This window comes from Carcharhinus amblyrhynchos, chromosome 1 (assembly GCF_965287045.1).
Source record: "Carcharhinus amblyrhynchos chromosome 1, sCarAmb.v2.hapA, whole genome shotgun sequence".
NCBI lineage: Eukaryota > Metazoa > Chordata > Chondrichthyes > Carcharhiniformes > Carcharhinidae > Carcharhinus > Carcharhinus amblyrhynchos.
Genome location: NC_137324.1, coordinates 27053043 through 27076579, shown reverse-complemented (window position 1 = coordinate 27076579; position 23537 = coordinate 27053043). Strand labels below are relative to the sequence as shown.

General features: G+C 40.8%; 1 protein-coding gene across 4 annotated transcripts in view; it reads left to right on the top strand.

Moving 5' to 3' along the window:
• Positions 1 to 23537, top strand: part of LOC145351108 (protein FAM53A-like) — a 126150-nt gene that overhangs the window by 17797 nt on the left and 84816 nt on the right. For all 4 annotated transcript variants that reach the window (XM_080200922.1, XM_080200859.1, XM_080200781.1 and 1 more), the window contains exon 2: positions 7282 to 7531. In XM_080200922.1, the coding sequence (XP_080057048.1) occupies positions 7379 to 7531 (153 nt within the window). In that variant the 5' untranslated portion in view covers positions 7282 to 7378. The remainder of the gene's footprint in view (positions 1 to 7281; positions 7532 to 23537) is intronic.

Here is a 23537-nt window from a genome sequence, read left to right as displayed (position 1 = left end):
AGCTTGTCAGATGGTATGGACCAAGTGATGCATTAGTGGGTCATTGTGCAGAGTCTGCATGTTTTCCTCATGTCTGCATGTGTTTCTTCCTGAAGCTCTGGTTCCCTCCCACGGTCCAAAAGGTATGCTGGTTAGGTGCATTAGCCATGCTACATTCATTCTCCCTCAGTATGCCCCAACAGGTGCTGGAATGTGGCGACTAGGGGATTTCTACAATAACTGCATTGCAGTGTTATCGTAAGCCTACATGTGACACTAAAGGCATTAGTGCAGAACTCTAATCAGCTTAGGCCACGTGATTCTGAAGTGTGTGGGATCAAAAGAATAATACCGAACAGAAGAGGTGATGAATTTTTGTTTTTACTATGATTGTTTATCATGCTGCTTTTTAATAATGAAAAATATAATAAACTCACCAGCTGCACTAAACCAATGGTCGTTCATTGAATCTGCATTGCTTTATATTTTTATTCTTTCATGGGATGTGTGTCACTGACAAAGCTGGCATTTGTTACTCAATCCTTGTTGCTCTTGAGTGGCTTTCCACATCATTTCAAGGAACAGTTAAATGTTAACCACATTGCTGTGGGTTTAGAGTCTCATGTTGGCCAGACCAACAAGCAAGGATGGCCGATCTCCTCCCCTAATAGGCATCAGTGAACCAGATACATTTTTACAACAATCGACAATGGTTTCATGTTCATTACTGAGACTAGCTTTTCAATTCCAGATATCACTTCAAATTCTGTCAGCTGCCTTGCTGGGAATTGGACTCGTTTCCAAAAACATCAGAGTCATTGAGGTTTACAGCATGGAAACAGGCCCTTTGGCACAACTTGTCCATGCTACCCTTTTTTAACCACTAAGCTAGTCCTAATTGCCTGTGTTTGGCCCAATAGTCAAAAGGACAATTTAGTATGACCAGTCTGCCAAACCTGCTTTGGTGGATTGGCCATACTAAATTGTCCTTTTGACTCTTTGGACCATACGAGGAAACCAGGGCACCAGGAGGCATCCCACGCAGACACTGGGACAACATGCAAACCCCATACAGACGGTTGTCCAATGCTGTAATCAAACCTGGGTCCCTGGTGCTGACAGGCAGCAGTGCTAATCACTGTGCCACCATGCAGCTCATTAGTCTAGGCCTCTGAATTAGTACTACAGTGACATTACCACTATCCCATCAGTATGGAGATTTGGACACTGGTGTGCATTCTCACTTTCACACTGGCAACATAGTTAATAGTCCAATTTTAGCAGCGAAAGACATTTTCCTGTTTTGCGAAGGCCTATGTTTCTCTGCAGATTACCTGATAAAATTACTCAATTGTAAACCAATGATTGATTCTTGTTCATAGTTAATTGAATTGTGCGGAGGGTGTGGAGAGTCTGCAGAAGGATCTAGATAGGCTGGGTGAATGGGCCAGGAACTGGCAAATGGAATTTAATGTTGGCAAGTGCGAGGTGGTCCACTTTGGTAGGAATAATGGTAGGAAGGATTATTACTTACGGGGCGAAAAATTGCAGCAGGCGACGGTGCAGAGGGACCTCAGGGTCCTTGTGCATGAGTCGCAAAAATCCAGCCTGCAGGTGCAGCAGGTGGTCAGGAAGGCAAATGGGATGCTGGCCTTCATAGCGAGGGGGATTGAATATAAAAGTAGGGAGGTCTTGCTGCGGCTGTATAGGGCATTGGTGAGGCCGCAGCTGGAGTACTGTGTGCAGTTTTGGGCGCTGTACTTACGCAAGGATATTTTGGCCTTGGAGGGAGTGCAGAGGAGGTTTACTAGGCTGATGTCGGAGTTGAGGGGGTTGAGCTATGAGGAGAGGCTGAATAAACTAGGCTTGTACTCGTTAGAGTTTAGAAGAATGAGGGGAGATCTCATTGAGACGTATAAGATGATGAATGGGATGGATAGGATAGAGGTGGAGAGACTCTTCCCGCTCAACGGACAGTAGGACTGGGGGCACGGCCTCAAGATAAAGGGGGGGCGCAGTTTAGAACGGAGTTGAGGAAGAACTTCTTCACTCAAAGGGTGGTGAATCTCTGGAATTCTCTGCCCGTTGAAGTGGTGGAGGCTGCCTCGCTAAATATTTTTATGACGCGGGTTGATGGGTTTTTGGTAACAGAGGGGATTAAAGGTTATGGGGAGAGGGCGGGAATGTGGAACTGAGCCACGACAGATCAGCCATGATCTTATTGAATGGCGGGGCAGGCTCGAAGGGCTAGATGGCCTACTCCTGCTCCTATTTCTTACGTTCTTATGTATAATTCCACAAAATACTACAGCTGAACATTGATTTGAAGCCTCAAGTTAGCTAACTTTCAGTTTTTAACGAAATGGAAAATATTTACAATGCAGATTGTTTTGTTAGGCAGGGGTAGGTAAGAGCCTTCAAATTAAAATATTGGTTGAAATTGAATTTCTGCAAATGGCTATCGTTTTTAGGATCTTATTGACAATACAGAACCTCTAGAAGCTGTGTATTTTAATTATGCTTTCGTTTAAGCTTTTCAGAATTAAAAGGTATAATTAGGTTACTTTGATGCAGCTGTATTTAATGTTCAATATCCTGCCTTTTCTTTAAGGAAAAGACATATACCAAATATAGGGCATAGCTTTAATGTTGGAAGGACTTATTTCAAAATGGCAGCTTTGGAACATTGGGATTCTCAGGACAGGTAGTGGCTGAAGTCACATTTAATTCTGTTTTGTGGAATTGTGCTTGTAACAATTACACTTTTTGTCCCAGATGTTGAATGCAAACTAATTTTTGAAAAAAAAACAAGGGAGCACAGTTCTTGCGTAGATTATTTCTTAAAATTTGCGATGCAGTGGCTAAACACTGCAATGGAGTTACTATGAAAATCCCCTAGTCGCCATACTCTGGCACCTATTCAGGTACACAGTGAGAATTTAGCATGGCCCACCCATCTAACCAGCACGTCTTTCGGGCGATGGAAGGAGCAAACAGAGGAAACCCACGCAAACATGGGGAGAACGTGCAGACTTTGCACAGTCGCTCAAGGCGGGAATCGAACCTGGGTCCTGGTGCCGAGAGCAATGCTAACCACTGTCACCACATAAAAAGAAGTAAAGCTTTGCAACACCTTTCAAATGTTCTGTGAATGCTTAAAATGCTGTCATATTGTATGACACACCTATGCAAGAGTCAGTGAGTTTAATCAAAATATCTTTGAAATGAATGGTTTTTAAACTGATATTGCTCCAGGGCGGAGGGGAAAGAAGAGGGTGGACTCTGCAAGATTGCATTTGCTGCAGCTTAATTACAGCTTTTACTTGAGTCGTTCATTTTGGGGTATTGTGACCTTGGAGACTGTTAAGTGAATTGGCCTTAGCCACCTGTAGAAACCTATACCAAGAATGTTTCAAGAAATGTAGAAAATCTTGATGAAAGCAAAGCAGTGTGTCAGATGAATTGCACCTAATTGAATAAAGGTGAATATACACGACTTGCAGTTTGTTTGAATTTGACATGTTGGAAGGCTTTGATGGGGAAAGATGATTTACGGCTTTGGCAGTAGTGTTTGATTGCAAATTTCAAGTTACAGCAAGGTGCCAAGTTAAAAGGGGTGCACTGTGGTGTTCAGATACAATCCACATCATGTTGGCTATGGTATCAAGGTTTCAAGACTGCCATTTTGTTTAGTTATGATAAAGGTGCATGAAACTTTCCAATTTACTTGCATGCAAACATAGGAACTGGAATAGGCTTTTGACCCCTTGAACTTGCTCTGTCATGCAGATCACAGCTGACCTGAGTGCAGCCTCAACTCCATACTTCACTTTCTCCTGATAACATTATATTCTTGATTAACAAATTTTTATTCATTTGTAGGGCGTGGGCATTGCTGGTTGGCCATATGTAATGCCCATCCCTAGTTGTCTTTGAACTGAGTGGCTTGCTATAGGTTATTTCAGAGGGCAGTTGAGACTCAACCACATTGCTGTGGTCTGGAGTCACACATAGGCCAGATTCAGTAAGGGCAACAGATTTCGTTCCGTAGAGGGCATTAGTGAACCAGATGGGTTTTTCCAACAATTGACAATGGTTTCGTAGTCATCAGTAGATTCTTAATTTTTTTGATTTATTATCGTCATGTATTACTATACAGTGAAAAGTATTGTTTCTTGCGCGCTATACAGACAAAACATATTGTTCATAGAGAAGGAAACGAGAGTGCAGAACGTAGTGTTACAGTCAAAGCTAGCATGTGGAGAAAGATCAACTCAATGCGAGGTAAGTCTGACAGCAGTAGGAAAGTTGTTCTTCAGTCGGTTTTCTGGATTTTTTTGAATTCCAATTCCACCATCTGCTGTGACAGGATTCAAGTCTATATCTGCCTTAAATATTCATTGATCCTGTCTGCACTAATCTCTGAGGAAGAGTTCCAAAGAGTCCCAACCCTCAAAAAAAAAAACTCCTCTATGGGAGACTCCTTATTTTTAAACTGTCCCCTAGTTTTAGTTTTTCCCATAGATACTATCAGCATCCACCCTGTGAAGTCCCCTCAGGGTCTTGTATGTTTCAATCAGATGATATCAATTTTCTAAACTCCAATGGATGCAGGCCCTAGCCTGACCAATAAGATAACGCCCCCATTCTAGGTTTCAATCGAGTGAACCTTTTCTGAATTGCTAATGCAATTATATCCTTTCATAAATATGGGGACAGAACAATATGCAGTCCTCCTAGACGTGGTCTCCAACTATAGCAAAACATCTCTACCTTTGTATTCCATTTGACTTTGAATAAATGACAACATTTCATTTGTCTTCCTAATCACTTGCTGTGCCTGCAAACCATCTTTCCTGATTTGTGTACCAGGAAACTGAATTCCCTCAAAAGCGTTCTGAAATCTCTAATTAAATAATGTTTTTATTCTTCCAGCTTAAGTGGACAACTTCACATTTTCCACATTGTACTCCAATTGCCACTCACTTAATCTGTCTGTGTTCCTTTGCAGATGACGTGTCCTCTTCACAATTTGCTTTCCTATCTTTGTGTCATCAGCATAATTAACCACCATCCATTCAGTCCCTTCTGAATTTGCTTAATGTGGCCCATCAGCTTCAGCACATGATTGGAAATAAAACATCTAATGTAGTTGACGGTTAATGAGGTGTAGGATTACTTAGCAACTGCATTTTAAAAACTTGTGCCCATTTTAGATCACTACCTGTGCAAAGAATATTTGGGAATTGGTTGTAAAATAAATCCACGTAAGAAAACCCCAACAAAAGTGGGTGCAGTTGAATTTAACGTGTTCAGAATTGCAAGTGGCAGATGCCTATTTGTCCTTTGTCTCCTGGACGTAATTTGACTAAAACTACTTTTACGGAGATCTTGCTTATCAGAATGGCTTTTAACTTGAGTAGTGTTCTCAGGAGATTTACTTAAGTAAATTCCTTTTGGGCGACGAATGTGACTGGTCAGAGGGTATTGGAGCTTGGGTGATAGTTGAGAAAAATCTTTGATAAAAGACATTTAGTAAGAAAGAATGCAAGCAGCATAATAGCAGAAAGGAGCTAGGGAGGATCCTAAACAATGAGGTAAAAGTAGACTTCACTCACTCAACTGATAGTGTTAACCTGCTTTGCTATTCAAGGACCAGTTTTCGTTAAGGTTTTGCACGGGGGTGGCATCACTGGTTGAAGATATGGCAATCGCATCTTCCTCTAATGTAGTTAGCGCTGCATGATGTTGAGAATCAAAATACATTGGCTCCATGTACTTCATTGTTTGATGACCAAGCATCTGTCAGTGAGAGGTAACCATGCATACTGTTTAGACTAGAATGTAACTGGATGTTAATTTTTGAAGGTGTTTTATCACCATTTGGGCACTATTGTTATTGGGCTGAGTTTCATAACTGGCGGAGCTTGGAGATATATTGTTTCCTTGTATGAGCTGGCATTCTAATCTGGATATAGCATTTTTGCAACAACCAGAATTGTGGAATGAGGAAAGATCTGCCTTGTGTGCTCAGCTGGTTTTTAACTTTTTTCCAACTGAAAACTTTCATAGTGGGATATAAAGGATTTTTTTCAGGTCTTGGTCTGTGGCATGAAGCCACTCGAGCAACCCTGCAGCAATAGAGCAGTTTGGTTGGCTTATCTGTTCAAAAGAAATCCTTAAAACAACTATGGGAGGAAACATTAGTGACTTTGTCAATTTTTTTTCAAAAATGATGGTTAAAAATTTAGTGAAAGTACTACTCCTCACATTTATTTCCCTTTCTGAAGACTCCAGTTACTTGTCCATAAAAATGAAATGAAATAGCTACCAAATTTTGAGTTCATAGGATACTTTCATTTCTGCAACACTCCATTTTAGGACAACATCTCGTGCCTTTACCAGTGTCATTGGTGAATTTGGCTAGTTGTCAAGTGTCACTTGCTATTTGATTGAGACTTTGAACTCCAATCAGTAACCTTGTCAGTTTCAGCAGATTTTATTCTTTCACAGATGTGCCTATTACTGCCTACGCAAGCATTTTTATTGCCTATCCCTAATTGTTCTTGAGAAGGCAGTGATGAGTTGCTGCCTTGAACCACTGCAGTGAGTATAGTGTAGGAACACCCACAGTGCATTTTGGGAGAGCGTTCCAGGATTTTGATTCACCAACAGCGAAGGAACTGCAATATGTTTCCAAGTCAGGATAGTGAGTGGCTTGGAGAGAAACTTGCAGGTGGTGATGTCCCCATATAAACTTGTCTGTTTAGTTGGATTTGAAAGGTGCTGTTGAAGGAACTTTAAGTTTCTGCAGTGCATCTTGCAGATGGTACAAACTGCTGCAACTGTGCAACAGTGGTGGAGCATGTGACTTTGAAAGGGGTGTCAAATTAAGTGCTGGTGGAACTGCATTTATCCAGGCAAGCTGGGGACATTTCATCACACTGACTTGTGCCATATGTCAGGCTTTGGGGAGTCAGGAGGTGAGTTGCTCTCTGCAATTATATAAACTTTAACAAGATTTTTGCACAAGACAATGAGGAAAAATAGAGCATATGTTTATAAAACTGGCTTTACTGGAAAATCTTACTGGTCTAAACTCCAATTGAGTTTTTACTTCAGACTTTGATGGGGCTGTTGTCCACAATTAGTATTTAGAAATAGGTTGTATCTGAATTAACTTGAGCACGGGCTAACCTGACATTGTAGCAAAGTTCCAAGTTTTCCTTTTTCAGCTAATTTGTAAACAATTAGTTTTGCAATAAAAATTTTAATTAATTGTTGCATTTGCAATTTTGACAGATTGAATGTACCAAAGGAAATGTTGGCTTGTGAGCAAGTGCAGCTGTTGTGAAGGTCTGAATAAAAACGGGGATGCAGCACGGCAACCAGAGAATGCATGGGAAATATTGAAACCCTGCATAAAGAACCTTCAATGCTTGTTAGTGTAAGCAGTGGAAAAGGGACAACTACCATGGTAACGCTAATCACAGAAAAATTGCAGAATCAGAGCCTGGAAGATATCGCTTGCAAGGCCTACAGTATTAATCTGGTAAGAACTTCACAAACTCTTGGTAAAACTTGCATAATAGACTTGATTCTTATACCTTCTGTACTAGTCCTAGTTACTCTTACTCTTGCATTTTAATATCTTCCTATTAATGTTAATTTTAGGCATAATTATGATGAAAGCATATAGTGGAATTCCTTTTGTCTAATATTTATCAGAACTTGAACTGTATAACGACATATCACCAACTGCAACATCACTGCTTCCATCACTTGAGTTTAACACTTGTGTCCACTGGGTGAGTATTTGTTGGACAATCTTGCCAGTTTTATCATCCCCTCTCAGGGAATGCACTGCAGAGTGCTCTTTCTGAAGGTCTGATTAGAGGGGAGTGGGAGTTTTGTGTTGCTTGACATGCAAATTCTTTACCTTTTGAAACCTTGAATTTATTTTTGCCTGGACTACTTTCCCAACCTTAAGAGACATCTGGATGGGTACATGAATAGGGAGGGAATAGAGGGATACAGACCAAGGGCAGAAGGCTTTTTAGTTCAGGGATAATGATCAACACAGGCTTAGAGGGCCAAAGGGACTGTTCCAGTGCTGCACTTTTCTTCCTTTTAAAAAAAAACCCATTACTTCCAAAGTTAGGTTTGCAAAAAAGCCACATGATCTTGTCGCGATACTTTCGTATGAGGTTATTCTTCTCAGTTTGAGCTTGCCGTACATATCTCAAGTCTGCCCTTCTATGCACTACCCAGTTGGGGCTCATTTCATCACCTGAAGATGCTTATGATATCCTAAACAGCATAAGTCTTTTCTCTGTCTCAAAATGCTGCACATTATTCCATGCAAAGGCATGTGGCCTGCTCCCTTTCTCTGCCAAGTGCCATCATTGAACAGGACTGTTGATTTACTTTATCCTATCTGAGCAGAAATGCATAACCTCCGGTCAATCTGAGATAAGATTACAATCTGACAAATTGAGGGCAAGGCCCTTATCCCCTCGTCATGTGGCATCAGCTGACATTTGCGAATGCTAATCTGTTTTTGCATTTATGGGGCGTTATAACTTTTAATTGCGTCAAATGTTTTATCAAGTCCAACATTGCAAATTGGGAGGGGTACATTAATAACATTTTCGTGCCTGTGGTTATATTGATAGTTTTAATGGAAGATCACGTGTCTGAGATCACAAACTAATATCACATTTTCAATATTGGTTTCATAATGGTGGCTAAGGTCTGTTCAGTGTTGAATAAACTTTTGTCCCCATTACAAATTATATCTGATTATCCATTGTATTTTTCTAAGTAAGATTATTTGCCGAATTTTTCTGTTGATGACAAATGAATGGTGCTTGCCGTTCAATACAAGTACAACTGCCTGACGATTTTTCATGAGCTTTGTATGTGGCAACTTCTGGTAATTCAATATGAATGTGTGGCATTCCTCCAGAGAATCTGGGAGTGTATTGGGCAAGCAAAGAGTTTTCCTCAACCAATCCAATGGAGAACACACTCAGAGCTATGCAGGGTCTGAATCAGTAAGGTTTAATATTTAACTCATTTTAAAATGGCTTACAGAAAGCGAAGTAAAGAAGGGAGAGAAAGATGGGATTGAGAGATGAGAAACAAAATTTAAATAACATTGTTCTCTTTAAATTGGACAATGATAGTTAAAATCTGAAGGAATGAGATCCCACGTTTTTCAATGCCAGTGAAGTAGTTTGATAGTAATTAAGTCTTGCTACACCATGAAAAAGAATCACCTGAAAGGGCAACTTCTAACATTTAGTAGGAAAATACTGCAACTTTACATCCTTTGTGTTTTAATGCGAAATTTCTTTGGCACCAGTTTAGCAAACCTTGTGAAGGATCAACTTCTGGGTTTCTGTGTTTAACTGTGCATGTGTGGATACTGGAGATGGCTGTCCAGTTACTCATTAATTGTGAGCACAGATGGTGTGTGTTGAAGAAATGACTAGAATCAAGGAGATCAGGCACCATTTTTCGAGGCCTAGATTGGTTTTAATTAAAACGCCGCAAATTTTCTGAGAGTCTTGTCTATTCTGTTCTAAAATACACAGTTACACCGCACATTTAGGAAGCTGTTATTCTATTCAAAATGTTTTAGAACATAGAACATTACAGCGCAGTACAGGCCCTTCGGCCCTCAATGTTGCGCCGACCAATGGAACCAATCTAATGACCCTCTAACCTAAACTATTCCAATGTTATCCATATGCCTATCCACTGACCATTTGAATGCCCTTAAAGTTGGTGAGTCCACAACTGCTGCAGGCAGGGCATTCCACGCCCTCACTACCCTCTGAGTAAAGAACCTACCTCTGACATCTGTCCTATAATTACCACCCCTTAATTTAAAGTTATGTCCCCTCATGTTAGCCATCACCATCTGAGGAAAAAGGCTCTCACTATCCACCCTATCTAACCCTCTGATCATCTTGTATGCCTCATTTAGTCAATACTTAATCCTTCCTATACAGTTTACTCCTGTCATATACATCAGTGAATTACCTTTGAAATATATTAATTTGTATGTAAACAAACGACACATTTGGCATTCAACATTCGTCAAAAGGATCAGGGAGAACATTTCCTGTTTTTTTGCTCTGTCCTGTGGTTGAACCTGGGTGGGTAGGGAGTGTTTTCATTACATAAGGTATCATTCCATGGGACGTGTTAGCTTTGTAATAGGCCTTTTCCTGTTGCTTATTTTCATATGTTAGTATGCAGAGCTACCTTAGCTCAGGCATATCTATGGTGGGGCTTGAACCCACAGCTGCTTGTCTTACTTTCGCTGTGGGAGCAGGAATGTGCATAGGTCTGGTCTTGATTTCAGTTCTATTGGAAGATGACTTGCAACTCTGCCCAAAATAGTCAGCGCACGATTAATATTTTTGTCACAAGATATCAGCCAATCTGATGATTATGATGGAGGTGGGTAGCCACGACATTTAAGTATTTTGAGCACATAAAATATTATGGCATATAAGGCTATGGACCAAGTGCTGGTAATTGGGATTAGAATAGATAGGTGCTTGATGACCATTGTGACATGATGGGCCAAAGAGCTACTTACTGTGTTGTATAACCCTGACTACCAATTCTTACCATATACCAATATTTAGCTATTTATGCTTAAGACAGCAAAGGTCAGAGTATCACCATTATGGGAAGATTTTCACTGCTTGCATTCCTTCATGGAGTTTGTTTTCAATTTCTTGGAAGTGGTGATATACATACTTTTCTACATATGCCTCACCACCCAAAACAAACTAAAATTGTAGCCATCTCTTCAGTTGGGTTTCTTCTGCATATCAAAATGGTCTTAATCAGAATTAGAATAATGTACTATGACTGCCTCTGTACTATATGTTTTGTCTGTTGCCTTTCGCATAAATTCAAGGGAACTTAGATTTTATAGTACCTTTCGTGATGTACCAAAGTGTTTTGCAGCTAGTGAAGTACTTTTTACAGTGTAACTCACTATTGCAATGTGGATAACCCGGCCCAGTTTTGCACTAAATAAGGCCCCACAAAAAGCAAAGTTATCATGATTCGATCCATTTGTGATATTGGTTGATGGATCAGTATTGGCCAGAACACTGGGGAGAATTGTGTCCTCTAATTAGTACATGAAATAGGGTGACAGTGGTTAGCACCGCTGCTTCAAAGCACCAGGGACCCGGATTCAATTCCCAGCTCAGGGACTGTCTGTGCTGAATGTGCACTTTCTCCCCATGTCTGCGTGGATTTAGTCTGACTGCTCCAGTTTCCTCCCACAGTCCAAAAGACATGCTGGTTCAGGTGTATTGGCCATGCTAAATTCTCCCTCAGTGCACTTGAACAGGCACTGGAGTGTGGCAACTAGGGATTTTCACAGTAACTTCATTGTAGTGTTAATGGAAACCTACTTGTGACAAATAAACTTTATTGTCATGAGATCTTTTAAACTGATATGAGAGCAGTGGGCCTCCATTTATCATACCAATCAAAAGATGGCACCTCAGAGTGCAGCACTCCCTTGATATTGCACCTGAGCACTAGCTTAGATTTTGCGCTTAAGTTTCTGATGTGGAATTGAACTGCATCTGACAATATCTAACTTCCTTATGTAGCTCAGGGGAATTATCATCTTAGTTTCCCTCATAATCCAGTCAAAGAAGATTGTCCCCAGCTGTGGCTTCTCTTCCTGCCCTACCCTCTTGCCTCTGGAGCCCACAAAGATCCAAACGTGTGCCAGGAAATAGTTAATCTGTTCTCATTTACTAATATTGTACTATGATATTCTCATTGCATTATAGTGGGGACGTGCGTCAAATTAAAGAACTAGTGGATTATTGGACCAAGGTTAATGCTGCAGCAATGGTCAGTTTCAGGGAGAAGTAATAATTAAAGACACGCCATTGCATTGTGAATCATTTGATAACTCTGTGGGGAAGCAGTTAGTTCTACAAAGGAAACATCTGAGCATACATCCTTTTTAATTGGTATGATTGATACAGAAAAAAAAGACGAACTTCTAATTATAAGGTTTCACTTAATAGAATAGCAATTGTGTGGAACTAGGGTGAAACCATCTAAGAATAAAGTAAGGGCATTATACATTTTAACAGAAAAAGAACAGATTCAGTTAGGAAAGCCGAAGTTAGATATATGCAATATGTCAATTAAGTTTTTATATATAGTTTTATATTTTTACTATTATGTAATTGCATAATGCACAATAGTGTGGACGGTCATATGGAGTGAATAATTGAAAGGCATAAAACTGCTTCTTTCGTCAAAGGTTGACTGCCCAGTATTTTGATTAGTGAAAGCTTAAAGTATCAAGCTTTGAATTGTAACTCAGAATGCCCAATCAACCATCACCATCATGTTCCTTTAAGTGCATGTTTAAATACTTTACTGCACCTAATAAATCTGGCACATGATTTTCATGCTAAAGAAGCTTATTGATTTGAGAAGTAAATTACAAGCAAGACTTGCTGATATTTCTTCCTCATTTGTACGCCCTTTGAGACAGCCCTCCAGTGAGTTCACCTTTCACATGCTGACAACATCTCCACTACTCCACTATCTCTCTTGATACAGTGTGGCATGAAGGGGCAATGGCTAGCACTGCTGCCTTATAGCGCAAAGGATCCGGGTTCAGTTGTGGCCTTGTGTCACTGTCCCTCCACATTCTGCCTGCATCTGCACGGGTTTCCTCTGGCTGCTCCAGTTTCCTACCATGCTCCAAAGATGTGTGGGTTAGGTTGATGTATGGGGTTATGGGAATAGGGCCTGGGTGGGTTTGTGGTCGGTGTTTGCTGTTAAAGGCACCATACAAGTGCAAGTTATTGTCAAAGTTCTGTAATAAATGATTTGTTATTGTTGCGCAATCCTAATGCATTCTCTTAAATGAGCTTTATTCTGCATTCGAAGTGTTGAAGAACAGCCTTGTCGCCGTGTTTTAAGAACTTGTAGCTGTAATTGTAGCCTTTCCACCAAGCCTTAAAAAGGCAAATCTGAAATGATGCCTGCAATGCTAAAATTAATGAGGTGCGGTATGTGTAGGAGGTGCAACTGCAGTACGTTTTATGGGATTAAAGGAAAATAAATCAGGTTTTTTGTTTGTGCATCATGTTCACTGCTGAACTTCCACAGCTGAAAGATCCATAATGCGGAACTGGAAAAATACTTGTTTGAATCTTAGATTTGGTTTTGGAAAGGGCTGCTATATAATTATTTGCAACAGATTAATGTATTGAGAGCCTTTTATAAATTTTTCAATTTGTTTGGATTATTCACTGCAGATATTTGACTGAAGTCAGCAAACATTTTCTAAGACTCATTTGCTCTTTATATATGGTGAGACTGGCAAGGGGGCATTTATTGTGCATCCTGTGGTGCTCTGGGAAGCAGGTGCTGAGCCTTCTCCTGTGGCAGTGCTGTGACTTGGAGAAGGCTTTGGAGGACATGTCAGAGCATTCTGTGTATTCTCCTGCTGTGGAGAAAGGAGCTGTAATTGAAGTAACCTTGGTGAGATCCTGTAGAGGTTGTCTTTTGTAGCTACAGTGTGAGGTGATTTGTAGAAGTTGGTTGAGTCCAGTAGAATGGGGGCCACCAAAGGGCATCTCCTCATCAATAGCCAGATCATTGTTGAGTTTGTTCATAAGCATCATGTGTTCCAGACCTCATTTGCAGTGTTAGTCCAGACATGGAGTAGTTTAACAAGGCCTGCATCAGCTGGTCACAACGTTTGGTAATGTTAGAAAATTAGCGTGTGTGTAGTTTCTCTTGGGAAATTGAAGGTTGTTATGCTTGTTTAATGAAGACTGTATTTGGACAGCCAACTCAAAAACTAGAAGCAGGAGTAGGCCACTTGGTGGTTTTGAGCCTTCTCTGCCATTCATCTTGATCGTGGCTGATCATCCTGATTTCAATTCAACATCCTGATTTCTTCACCCCCTCCCCTCCAAAAGTATCCCTTGATCCCTTTAGCCCCAAGAGCTATACCTAATTTAGTCTTGAAATCAGACAACAAAGTGAATCTCACACATTAACCACCTTCTGGGTGAATAAATTTCTCCTTAGGTTTACCCCTTATCCTCAGACTATGATCCCTAGTTTTGGATTCCCCTGACTCTGTACCATGTGGCCTGTCATGTTGCAATTTTTGTTACATTGCTGTTCTTGCGTTCACTTACTATGTTTGGCAATGTAACCATAAGTGCCCAGTGGAAGAAACCAAACTCCAACAAAACAGTGTTACGTTGCTGCTGGGTGTGAGGCAAATGCTATCCTCACCATGAACGCTGGTGACTGCGTAAATCACAGAATCCCTGCGGTACAGAAGAAGGCCATTCAGACCATTGAGTTTGCAGTGACAGCATTCCCACTTGGGCCGTATTCCTGTAACCCCACATTACCCTGCTAATCCCCAAACAGTTAGGGGGATTTACCATGGCCAGTTAAGCTAGCCCCCTATGTGTTTGCCATTGACAGCATATCCAGAGTATAAATGCAGCTACAAACCAGTTCTTCTGCAACTTTATATGTATTCATTCAGCAATGTGGAGAGACTGTATTTTTATTCTATTCTCTCCCCCACCTTGGCCTTTAACTTTGTAAAAGGCCAAGCTTTGCAACAAGATACATTCTCATAAATAAATTGCTTAGTTGGTATCTCTGCAGACTACATTGATTAATTTGTCCTTTATTTGAAAAGTGCTGTTTCAGTATGTCTGATTATTAATAGAAAACATAAAAAACATAGAAAAACTACAGCACAAACAGGCCCTTCGACCCACAAGTTGTCGATCATATCCCTATCTATTAGGCTTACCTATAACCCTCAATCCTATTAAGTCTCATGTACTCATCCAGAAGTCTTTTAAAAGACCTTGTCGAATTTGCCTCCACCACCATCGGCAGCCGATTCCACGCACCCACCATCCACTGAGTGAAAAAGTTACCCCTGACATCTCTGTACCTACTCCCCAGTACCCTAAACCTGTGTCCTCTTGTGGCAGCCGTTCAGCCCTGGGAAAAGGCCTCTGAGAATCCTCCTGATCTATACCTCTCGACACCTTATACGTCTCTATCAGGTCACCTCTCATCCTTCCTCTCTCCAAGGAGAAAAGACCGAGCTCTCTCAACCTATCCTAATAAGGCATGCTACCCAATCCAAGCAACACCCTTGTAAATCTCCTCTGCACCCTTTCAATGGCTTCCACATTCTTTCTGTAATGAGGTGACTGGATCTGAGCACAGTACTCCAAGTGGGGTCTGACCAGGGCCTTATGAAGCTGCAGTGTTAATATTCTTTTATACATTCTGTCTATTTTAGAATATAAACTTAGTCTGGTGCATTTACACTGTTAGACTGCCAGTGTAAGAAAACCGACATCCTAACAGCTAAGATATCTACAACATCAACCTGCATTAAGATAGCACTTTGGAACATTTTTCTATATTAAATGTAAAAGCCGAGCCAGAGTGTTTTGAGAGGAGGGGGTGACCAACACCTTTGCTAGAGTTGGGTTTTACGGATGATCTGAGTGGAGCCTGATGTTGAATTCACCGATGTTGGACTTGGTATCCTTGAAGATGCACACATCTGCTCTTTAGTAGAATAGCATTACATTGCATATACTGTTTTTATCCTTTAAAAACACCATCTTCAGACTTCTCTTGAGCACAATGAGTAATTATTCGTAATCTTATAAAAGCAGTGAATGTGATACTTTCCATTTGTTTTCTTTTGTAATACCGTATTACTCAGATTTCTGTACTAAGTTGCAAAAAAATGAAGTAGCTATTACTATAGAAAAATGTCTTTTTTAGGTCAAACAAGTCCTTATTTAAAATTGTAGCTGTGTTCCTGAAAAGTACAGCCTGAGTGAAAGGACATCATGCAATGTAAAAGCTGTGGTTAGGTTTTGTTAGCCTCATCAGAAAAAACATTGCAACACTATACTCTGTTGAAATACTTTATATTGCTAAATTTTTACAGTGAGTAAATTAACCGATATTTAAAATAAAACATTGAAATGTGGTAACTTTCTACTTCTCTCCAGTTCAGGACAAAGAACAAAGAAAAGTACAGCACAAAAACAGGCCCTTTGGCTCTCCAAGCCTGTACTGATCATGATGCCCTAATTTAAAAAAAAAACCTATTGCACTTAGCCCATATCCCCCTTTTTCCTCTATATTGATGTACCCATCCAGATGCCTCTTAAATGTTGCTAATGTTCTAGTTTCCACCACCACCACCTCTGACAGCGTGTTCCAGGCACACTCCACTCTCTGCGTGAAAAACCTCCCCTCCATATCTCCCTTAAACTTCCCCCTCTCACCTTGAACCTGTGCCCCCTTGCAGTTGACACTTCCATCCTTGGGAAAAGCCTCTGACTATCCACCCTGGCTATGCCCCTCATAATTTTGTAGACCTCTATCATTAGCCTTAGCCTCCATCTTTCCAGGAAAACAATCCTAGTTTATTCAACTTGTTATAGCCAACACCCATCAGACCAGGCAACGTCCTGATGACCCTTTGCTCTCTCTCAAAGCTTCCACATCCCCTTCTAGTAATGTGGTGATCAGAACTGCATGCAATATTCCAAATGTGGCCTAACCAAGGTTTTATATAGCTGCAACATGATTTCCCAACTCTTGTACTCAGTGCCCTGTCTGATGAAGGCAAGCGTGCCACATGCTGCTGCTTGTTGCCACTTTTAGGGAACTGTGGACCTGCACGCCCCGATCCCTCTGTTAATATTACTAAGGATTCTGCCATTCACTGCCAATACTACTTCCTGAACATCCTGCGTGACACATTCCACTCCTTAATCCACCCTGTCACTGCTGACCCTTTGGCTGCTCTTCTCCCAATCCCTCACTCAATGAGGGTTCAGAAGAGGCAAGCCATGAGCTGGAGAGTTGACATGAAGGGAGGTCGGAATGGCACAAGCTGCGCCAGAATGACATCGATCATTTCTCCCCCCCCCCCCCCCCGCCCAATCAAAGCAATACGAAGTGACTTTAAAATGAAACTTTTGATGCTAAATGAGAATATAGACGCATTAAATGGCCAATGTTAAAGCAAAATAAAATGGGGCAGTGTAAAACAGGAACTTGGTGTGTAAGATAATCTTCCCGATTTACTGAGTAACAAGAGAACTGCTGTTTTAGTCTTTAACCATGATATCTGGCATTTCTGTTAGTGCTGTAAAATTTACCACCACTTTAATATTGTTTTGGAGGGACTATTTCTTTAAAATCCCATCAGTGTAGGTAACCTGGCACACAGATTCTCACAGGAGTGGCGTGGGGCTAAGGAGCATAACTGTATATGAAGATGTTTGTATATAATTAAAACATCCTTTATGTATCAGATACGTAATGATTAATCTAATCAATTGACACATGTAACTTTGTGTCATTGTCGTTCATAGTATTCTGAGAACTTCCTAAATTTAACAAGGAGGAGCCTTAAAATTCCATTTCTTTTTCTTACAATCCTGTAAGCTTAGTTTGCTAAAATGGGAAAAATTGACTAAGCTGAAAAGAACTCCCATCTTTAGCCATTTGCAAGCAAATGATCTGATCAGAATGAGAAGAGACAAGCCAAATATGAAGGGTTTTATTGCAGCTAGTTCATGGGAAATTCATTTGTACTATTGGCAGCCACAGGGCATGATTTTTATTTTGTGCAGTGAGAAACTGGTCCACAGAGTTCTTGGATGAAAATAGATTGGTGACAAGAAGTTTCTGCAGTGTCGATTTAAACGACTGCATCATTTCTGTGGTCGCTTGCTGTAGGCTGCAGAAGCAGCATTTCAAGTCTGAACTATGTGGAAGTTTAGAAGCTTGGTGTTGGGGTTTTGACAGCCGCATAGAGTTGCTGCCACACAAGACCCTCTTCACTAAAGTGGACAAATGATGTTTTGTTAGCCTGTGGAAATTAAAGGCAGGCAGTAAAGATGGAGGATTAATGAAATGTTTGCTTTCTTTTCATGAAAGTAACTGCAGTGCTCAACAGCAGATAGTTATATTAATGTGGAGATAGAGGCAACTTCTGTTTACTTTTAAAATAGTTTCTTAAGTTTGGAATTTGCCCAAAGTATTTTGGACAGGGCTTCATTGATTTGGTGGTGTGAAAATGGACTTGGCCAAAGTCATTAAAATTCTAAGATGTTGAATTTGAGTCAAGGAATTACTCGCTCGCTTGTTCAGTGGAATAAATGGTGGCTTCAAGGGTTTAATCTATCGAGTAACCTTTCGCATGTCATTTTGGTGCAAAAAGAAAATTATTCTTTATAATATTTAGGCAAAGTTTAGAAATCATAGTGTAAAATAGTTTTGAGATTCTTTGGTCTATCATTCCATTTACAAGAACTTAAACTTTTCAGGATTTGTCATATTTCTATTCTCTGCAGTCTATTTGAGTTAAGGACCAGAATATATAGCTTGCTGTTTCTTTCTCGTGTGAACAAAAGTTTTTGTAAACTTTCTTCCCCATTACTCATCATCCAAGATTGACAACATGCTTGAAGCTAGCGGCTAGAAATTTTACACCATTGTGGTTATCTGTTAAACGTTATGGTGGGTGAGAGTCCGTTCCCACGTTGGTGTGATTATTCTGCATTGCTTATTGTCCTGCTCACTTTTGTAGTTGCATTACAACTTGATGTTTTTAATCTGAGCACTGTTAATGTTATCCCATTTTTATGCTAACCTGAAGATAAACACAGCCTACAGATATGGTGGCAGCATTGGAACCCTTTCACTTTTATTAGAGGAAATTGGTGAGTTTATGCAGCACAAGGATATTGACCTCTACCTAGTCCACAGCATTACTGTACAGTAACAACAGCCACTCATGTAGACACTGAAGCAGTGATGCCAGGAAAGATTGAGACAATCGATTTATTTAATCATTGGCATCAGAATCTAATCTGCATTTTGACAGTTGATCCTAATTTTTTTCCCCTTTTTTGATGGTTTCACTTAGGAGTAACCGTCTTTGTGGATGCAGAGACACAAAGTAATGGGATATTGCCAGGGTTCTCAGCTCAACAAAGTGAAGTTACTAGTTCGAATAGTTGGGGCCTGTTGTATCTTGCAACATGATATTAAGGTGTCAATGTGTCAGTTGAAGCTTCACTTGTTTTGATATGGCAGGCCATCCATCTGCACTATGGTGATTACCACTTAGACTTGGCTCACTTCAAAATGCAGTCAGATGAAGGGCATGAGGATCAACATCTGATGGCCTTTTAAATAACCTTTTGCTGAAAAATGAAGGCAGTCATCACAGTCTACCCCTTGACTAGGATGAAGAGTTGACACCCTCACTGGAAAATGTATGAGTTATGCATTTGTTACAACCCATTTATCCTAGCCTATCACACCTAGTGAAGCGATGGTAACAGCACTTAGCTGAAGTTATGCACCCTGTCATCCATCAGGCCAGAGATCTCCATAGCCTTAGGTTCACTGTTAGTTGAGATTATTGCATTTGCTGATGCCAAGACTCCGCACTGCAGTGACTTTGTTCCAAATGCGTCAACCTTGACTTCTCCTGATACGACGTGACCCTTTATTTGTCCTCGTGACAGTTCGTGCTTATTATGTAAGCAAGTGGGTCAATCAGATAAACATTTCCACAGGAAGTGTATTTTCTGTCAGCATTGATCTAAACTTGTAGGATAGCCTAGATGATATCTCAAATCTTTATTTAGACATGGGATGAGGAACCTGCTGATTTTTTTGGAATTAACTGTCCTTTGTGCAAAATTGCTACTTCCCCTACTGCTATTGAGTGACTATTGAGTTTGTCACCTTGGTTGATGAAATGCACGTCTCTCTGGCCAAAGGTTAAAACAACCTTGCCTTCAAAAGACCCAGGTATTTAAAGAATGAACTGCAAAGTTAAAGTAATTTTTAGTGCATAAAAATCAAAGAACATGAATACTAATACTACACTTTATCTTGAATGGTCAGACTGACCAAGCGTCCAGTGCTAATTGGTAACTCCACCATCTGTGCTTAAGAATTCATGCTTCCTTTGGCCCATGCAGAGTTAGATGAGCCAATTTCCCCAGGCCATTTTATCAAAATGAGTCTAATGGATAATCTTGCAGACCTTGGTACATATGCAGTTGAACAGTAGCTCCCCCTTCTAGACCAAAATTTTGTTAAGCCACTCAACACTTGGCTTCCACCACATTTTTTGACGAGTGCTGCTGACAAGATTGCAAAACTTCCCCATGAACTAAAAGCCCTAGCTTGCAATGAGCCTTGTGCTTAAATATGATCTGTCGTCTTCACCAGCAAACAAGATTCTTAACCTCTCCAGGACAATAGAGACAGCCACTTAGGAAGCAATGCACACGTTAAGCGCCATCAACTGTTTCTGGAGTCTGTTCTTGTGGATCTAGATCGCACCCAGCCTCAGCACCCATGGTCAGTTCTACACATACTTTCAGGATAATAATTGATGTCCTTGATCCAGCATTATCAGTTACAATGACAAAGCTAGACCCTTTAGGATTAATGTCAATGTGGGATCCAAATGACCCTCACAATGCAAGGGTTGCATTCCTAGGTATGCTGAGATAAACTTGTTGAATTTTGATAACTTTGAAATATTTACTTGACCTGAAGATGTGGGAGGGGTGTGGGCAGGGGTCACTCTGGCATACCTTAACCCATCATTTTTCATGAAAAAATTACAGGGAGGTTTTTAGACTTGTCATTGCATTAATTCATGTTGGTTGCTACACTAAGCTGCAACCTTTGCTCATGCCAGACTCAAGATTGCCCACTGGAAACATCACTGAGACAGATCAGACCTTTTACCAGATTTATTGGAGTGAACTACCGTGAACTATTGTGGAATGGTTGTGCCTGAGGTGTAAGTGTAAGCACTCCGCCGTGGGCGTGCCTAGATCTGAAACTGCCCTCGATGAATTGACATGCCCATGTCCTGGGTGATCTTCTCGAAGGCATAATCACCAAGCGTGCAGATGACCTGACCTCTACGATGGTGGTGATTGTCCTGAATGCTTGTAACCGGCACCATGTACTACATGCTTTGTCATATGACCATAAAACTAAATTTATCACCAAGGATCTGCAATGACCTGTGATTGTGCCCATTTTATCTATTTCTATATTGATGCATTGCAATGTGTGTTGCATGGCCAGCAGTGATTGTGCATCCCTAATTGCCCTGGAGAAGGACGGGAGAGTTTGCCCTCTGCTCGCCAGTAATATGGCTGTAGGAGACCTGGGTTTTGAGGATTTTTGAAATTTTGTCAAAACTTAAGCTTTCTTATTCCGATCTTATCACTTTTCTGTAGGTCAACATTGGCTAATTTGGGTAAAAGCCTTAAAAATGTGGAGCACGTTCTTGCTCTAACTGTACCGTAGAGATAAGGTAACTGTGTTTCCTCCTTACCCAGCAGAGTAAAACACTAGACTGATCTTCAAGCTGGCTGGTGTTTTTCACAAGTTTACCAGACTCAGCCCTGCATTCCTGGACAGCAATGCGGACACCTGGTTTTTACTTGTTTCTCGTGTTTTCCTCCATTCTCATTAACTTTAATAGTCTAGCTCATTAGTTTAGAAGCAGCGTGGAGTTCCTACACTGCATAAAAAAAAATTGTACCTCCTCCTAGTGCACAGCAACCTGTGCTTGAAATTTCAAAATTAGGAAATGATAAACAGGTGAGGTCTGTTATGAGTTTTCAGTAAGATGTTAAAACTCAAATGAAATTTGTGGAAAGTTCGTGTTGAGACTTTTCATAGGCTGACGTTGAGCGTTAAACTTTCTATAAGTAAAATTGATTATGGAGCCAAATATATTTTTCACCCAGGAAATACTACAGCAAACTCATTTTTGCTTAACGAGTCAATCTTAAGGTTAGGGTGATTTGTATGGCTTTTATTGAAGAAAGTGCTGGAAAATCTGGCCCATCCAAGTGGATCGATGACTAACGCTATCCCACATCTCTTCTTTCTTTCTCCCCTACAAGTTTAAGTTGATTAGTTTATTAGTCACAAGTAGACTTGCATTCACACTGCAACGAAGTTACTGTGAAATTCCCCTAGTCACCGCACTCTGGCGCCTGTTCGAGTACACCAAGTGAGAATTTAGCATGGTCAATTCGCTAACCTGTATGCCCTTCAGGCTTTTGGAGGAAACCACTGCACCTGGAGGAAACGATGGGGACATGGGGAGAATGTGCAAACTCCACACAGACAGTGACCCAAGCTGGGAATTGAACCCGGGTCCCTGGTGCTGAGGCAACAGTGCTAACCACTGTGCCATTGTGCTGCCCTTTCCTTTTATGGTATGTTTGGTCTATGTAGTGTTCAAGAAACAATACTTTTGCCTGTACCCCAATATATGTGACAAGTCAAATTAACCCTTAAATTGGCAGTCTGTATGCACAAGGTTCTCGAACACAGAAGCCTAGGTAACAAAATGGGAATTGACCATTATGTAAATAGAGCTGAGTGGTCCTGTGTGTAATACATCTGTTTCATGTTTGCTTTGCACGGTGGAGTTTAGCAGTAGCACTGGAAGTATTGAGACTGGCAAGAAATCAAATGGTTTATTAACATTCAAAAGCCAGCTCAAGTTGGTGGGCATTTAGTGTGGTGAAGTAGAAAAACAGCTTCACAGCTTTCAGCACTAACTGCACGTTACTCTCTGCTCTTGAGAAAGATTTTGTGTAGTCAAGTTTTCATTTTCTCATGGGGGGCAATGAATTAAGTTGCTAATGTTGACCAACTCCCTCTGGGTCTTGACGAGCCATAAAGTTCTCATTGTCTCTTGAAACTTACTGGATTCTTTAAAATTCAGAGTTTTCAGGTCTTCAGATCCTTTGGTTCCTTCCCTTTAGCATTTTAGTGGTGCCAGTGGAAATCACAGAATATCCCTACAGTGCAGAAGAAGCCATTTGGCCCATCGAGCCTGCACTGATGACAATCCTACTACCCAGGCCCTATCCCCATAATACCACACATTTGCCTGCTATTCCTGCTGACAAGCTCAATTTGGCATGGCCAATCAACCTAACCCACCTATCTTTGGACAGGGAGGAAACGAGCACCTGAAGGAAACCCAAGCAGACATGGGAAGAATGTGCCAACTCCGCACACCTGAGGCTGAAATTGAGCTGGCCCCTGGTGCAGTGAAGCAGCAACGCTAACCACCCTGCCATTGTTTGTTGTGCTCTAATGGTGACCGATGACCTTTGGATCTTATTGTTCAAAGGATGGATTCTGGTTCGCTGATTTCAATTGGAAACTGACTCTCTCAAACTCCCTGCACATGTCAGGCTCTGGAGGGCATGTTGGGAGTGGTATCAATTATGGAATTACTGCACATCTGTAGTCAAAAACATTCTGCTAATTTTATCATCTATACTTGAGCTGGAATCTGTCTTGCTGTGTCTCCGTGCTGAAGGGCACGACTGGTAACCTAACTAGTTGAGTTTAACTAAATTTTAACCAAACGTTTG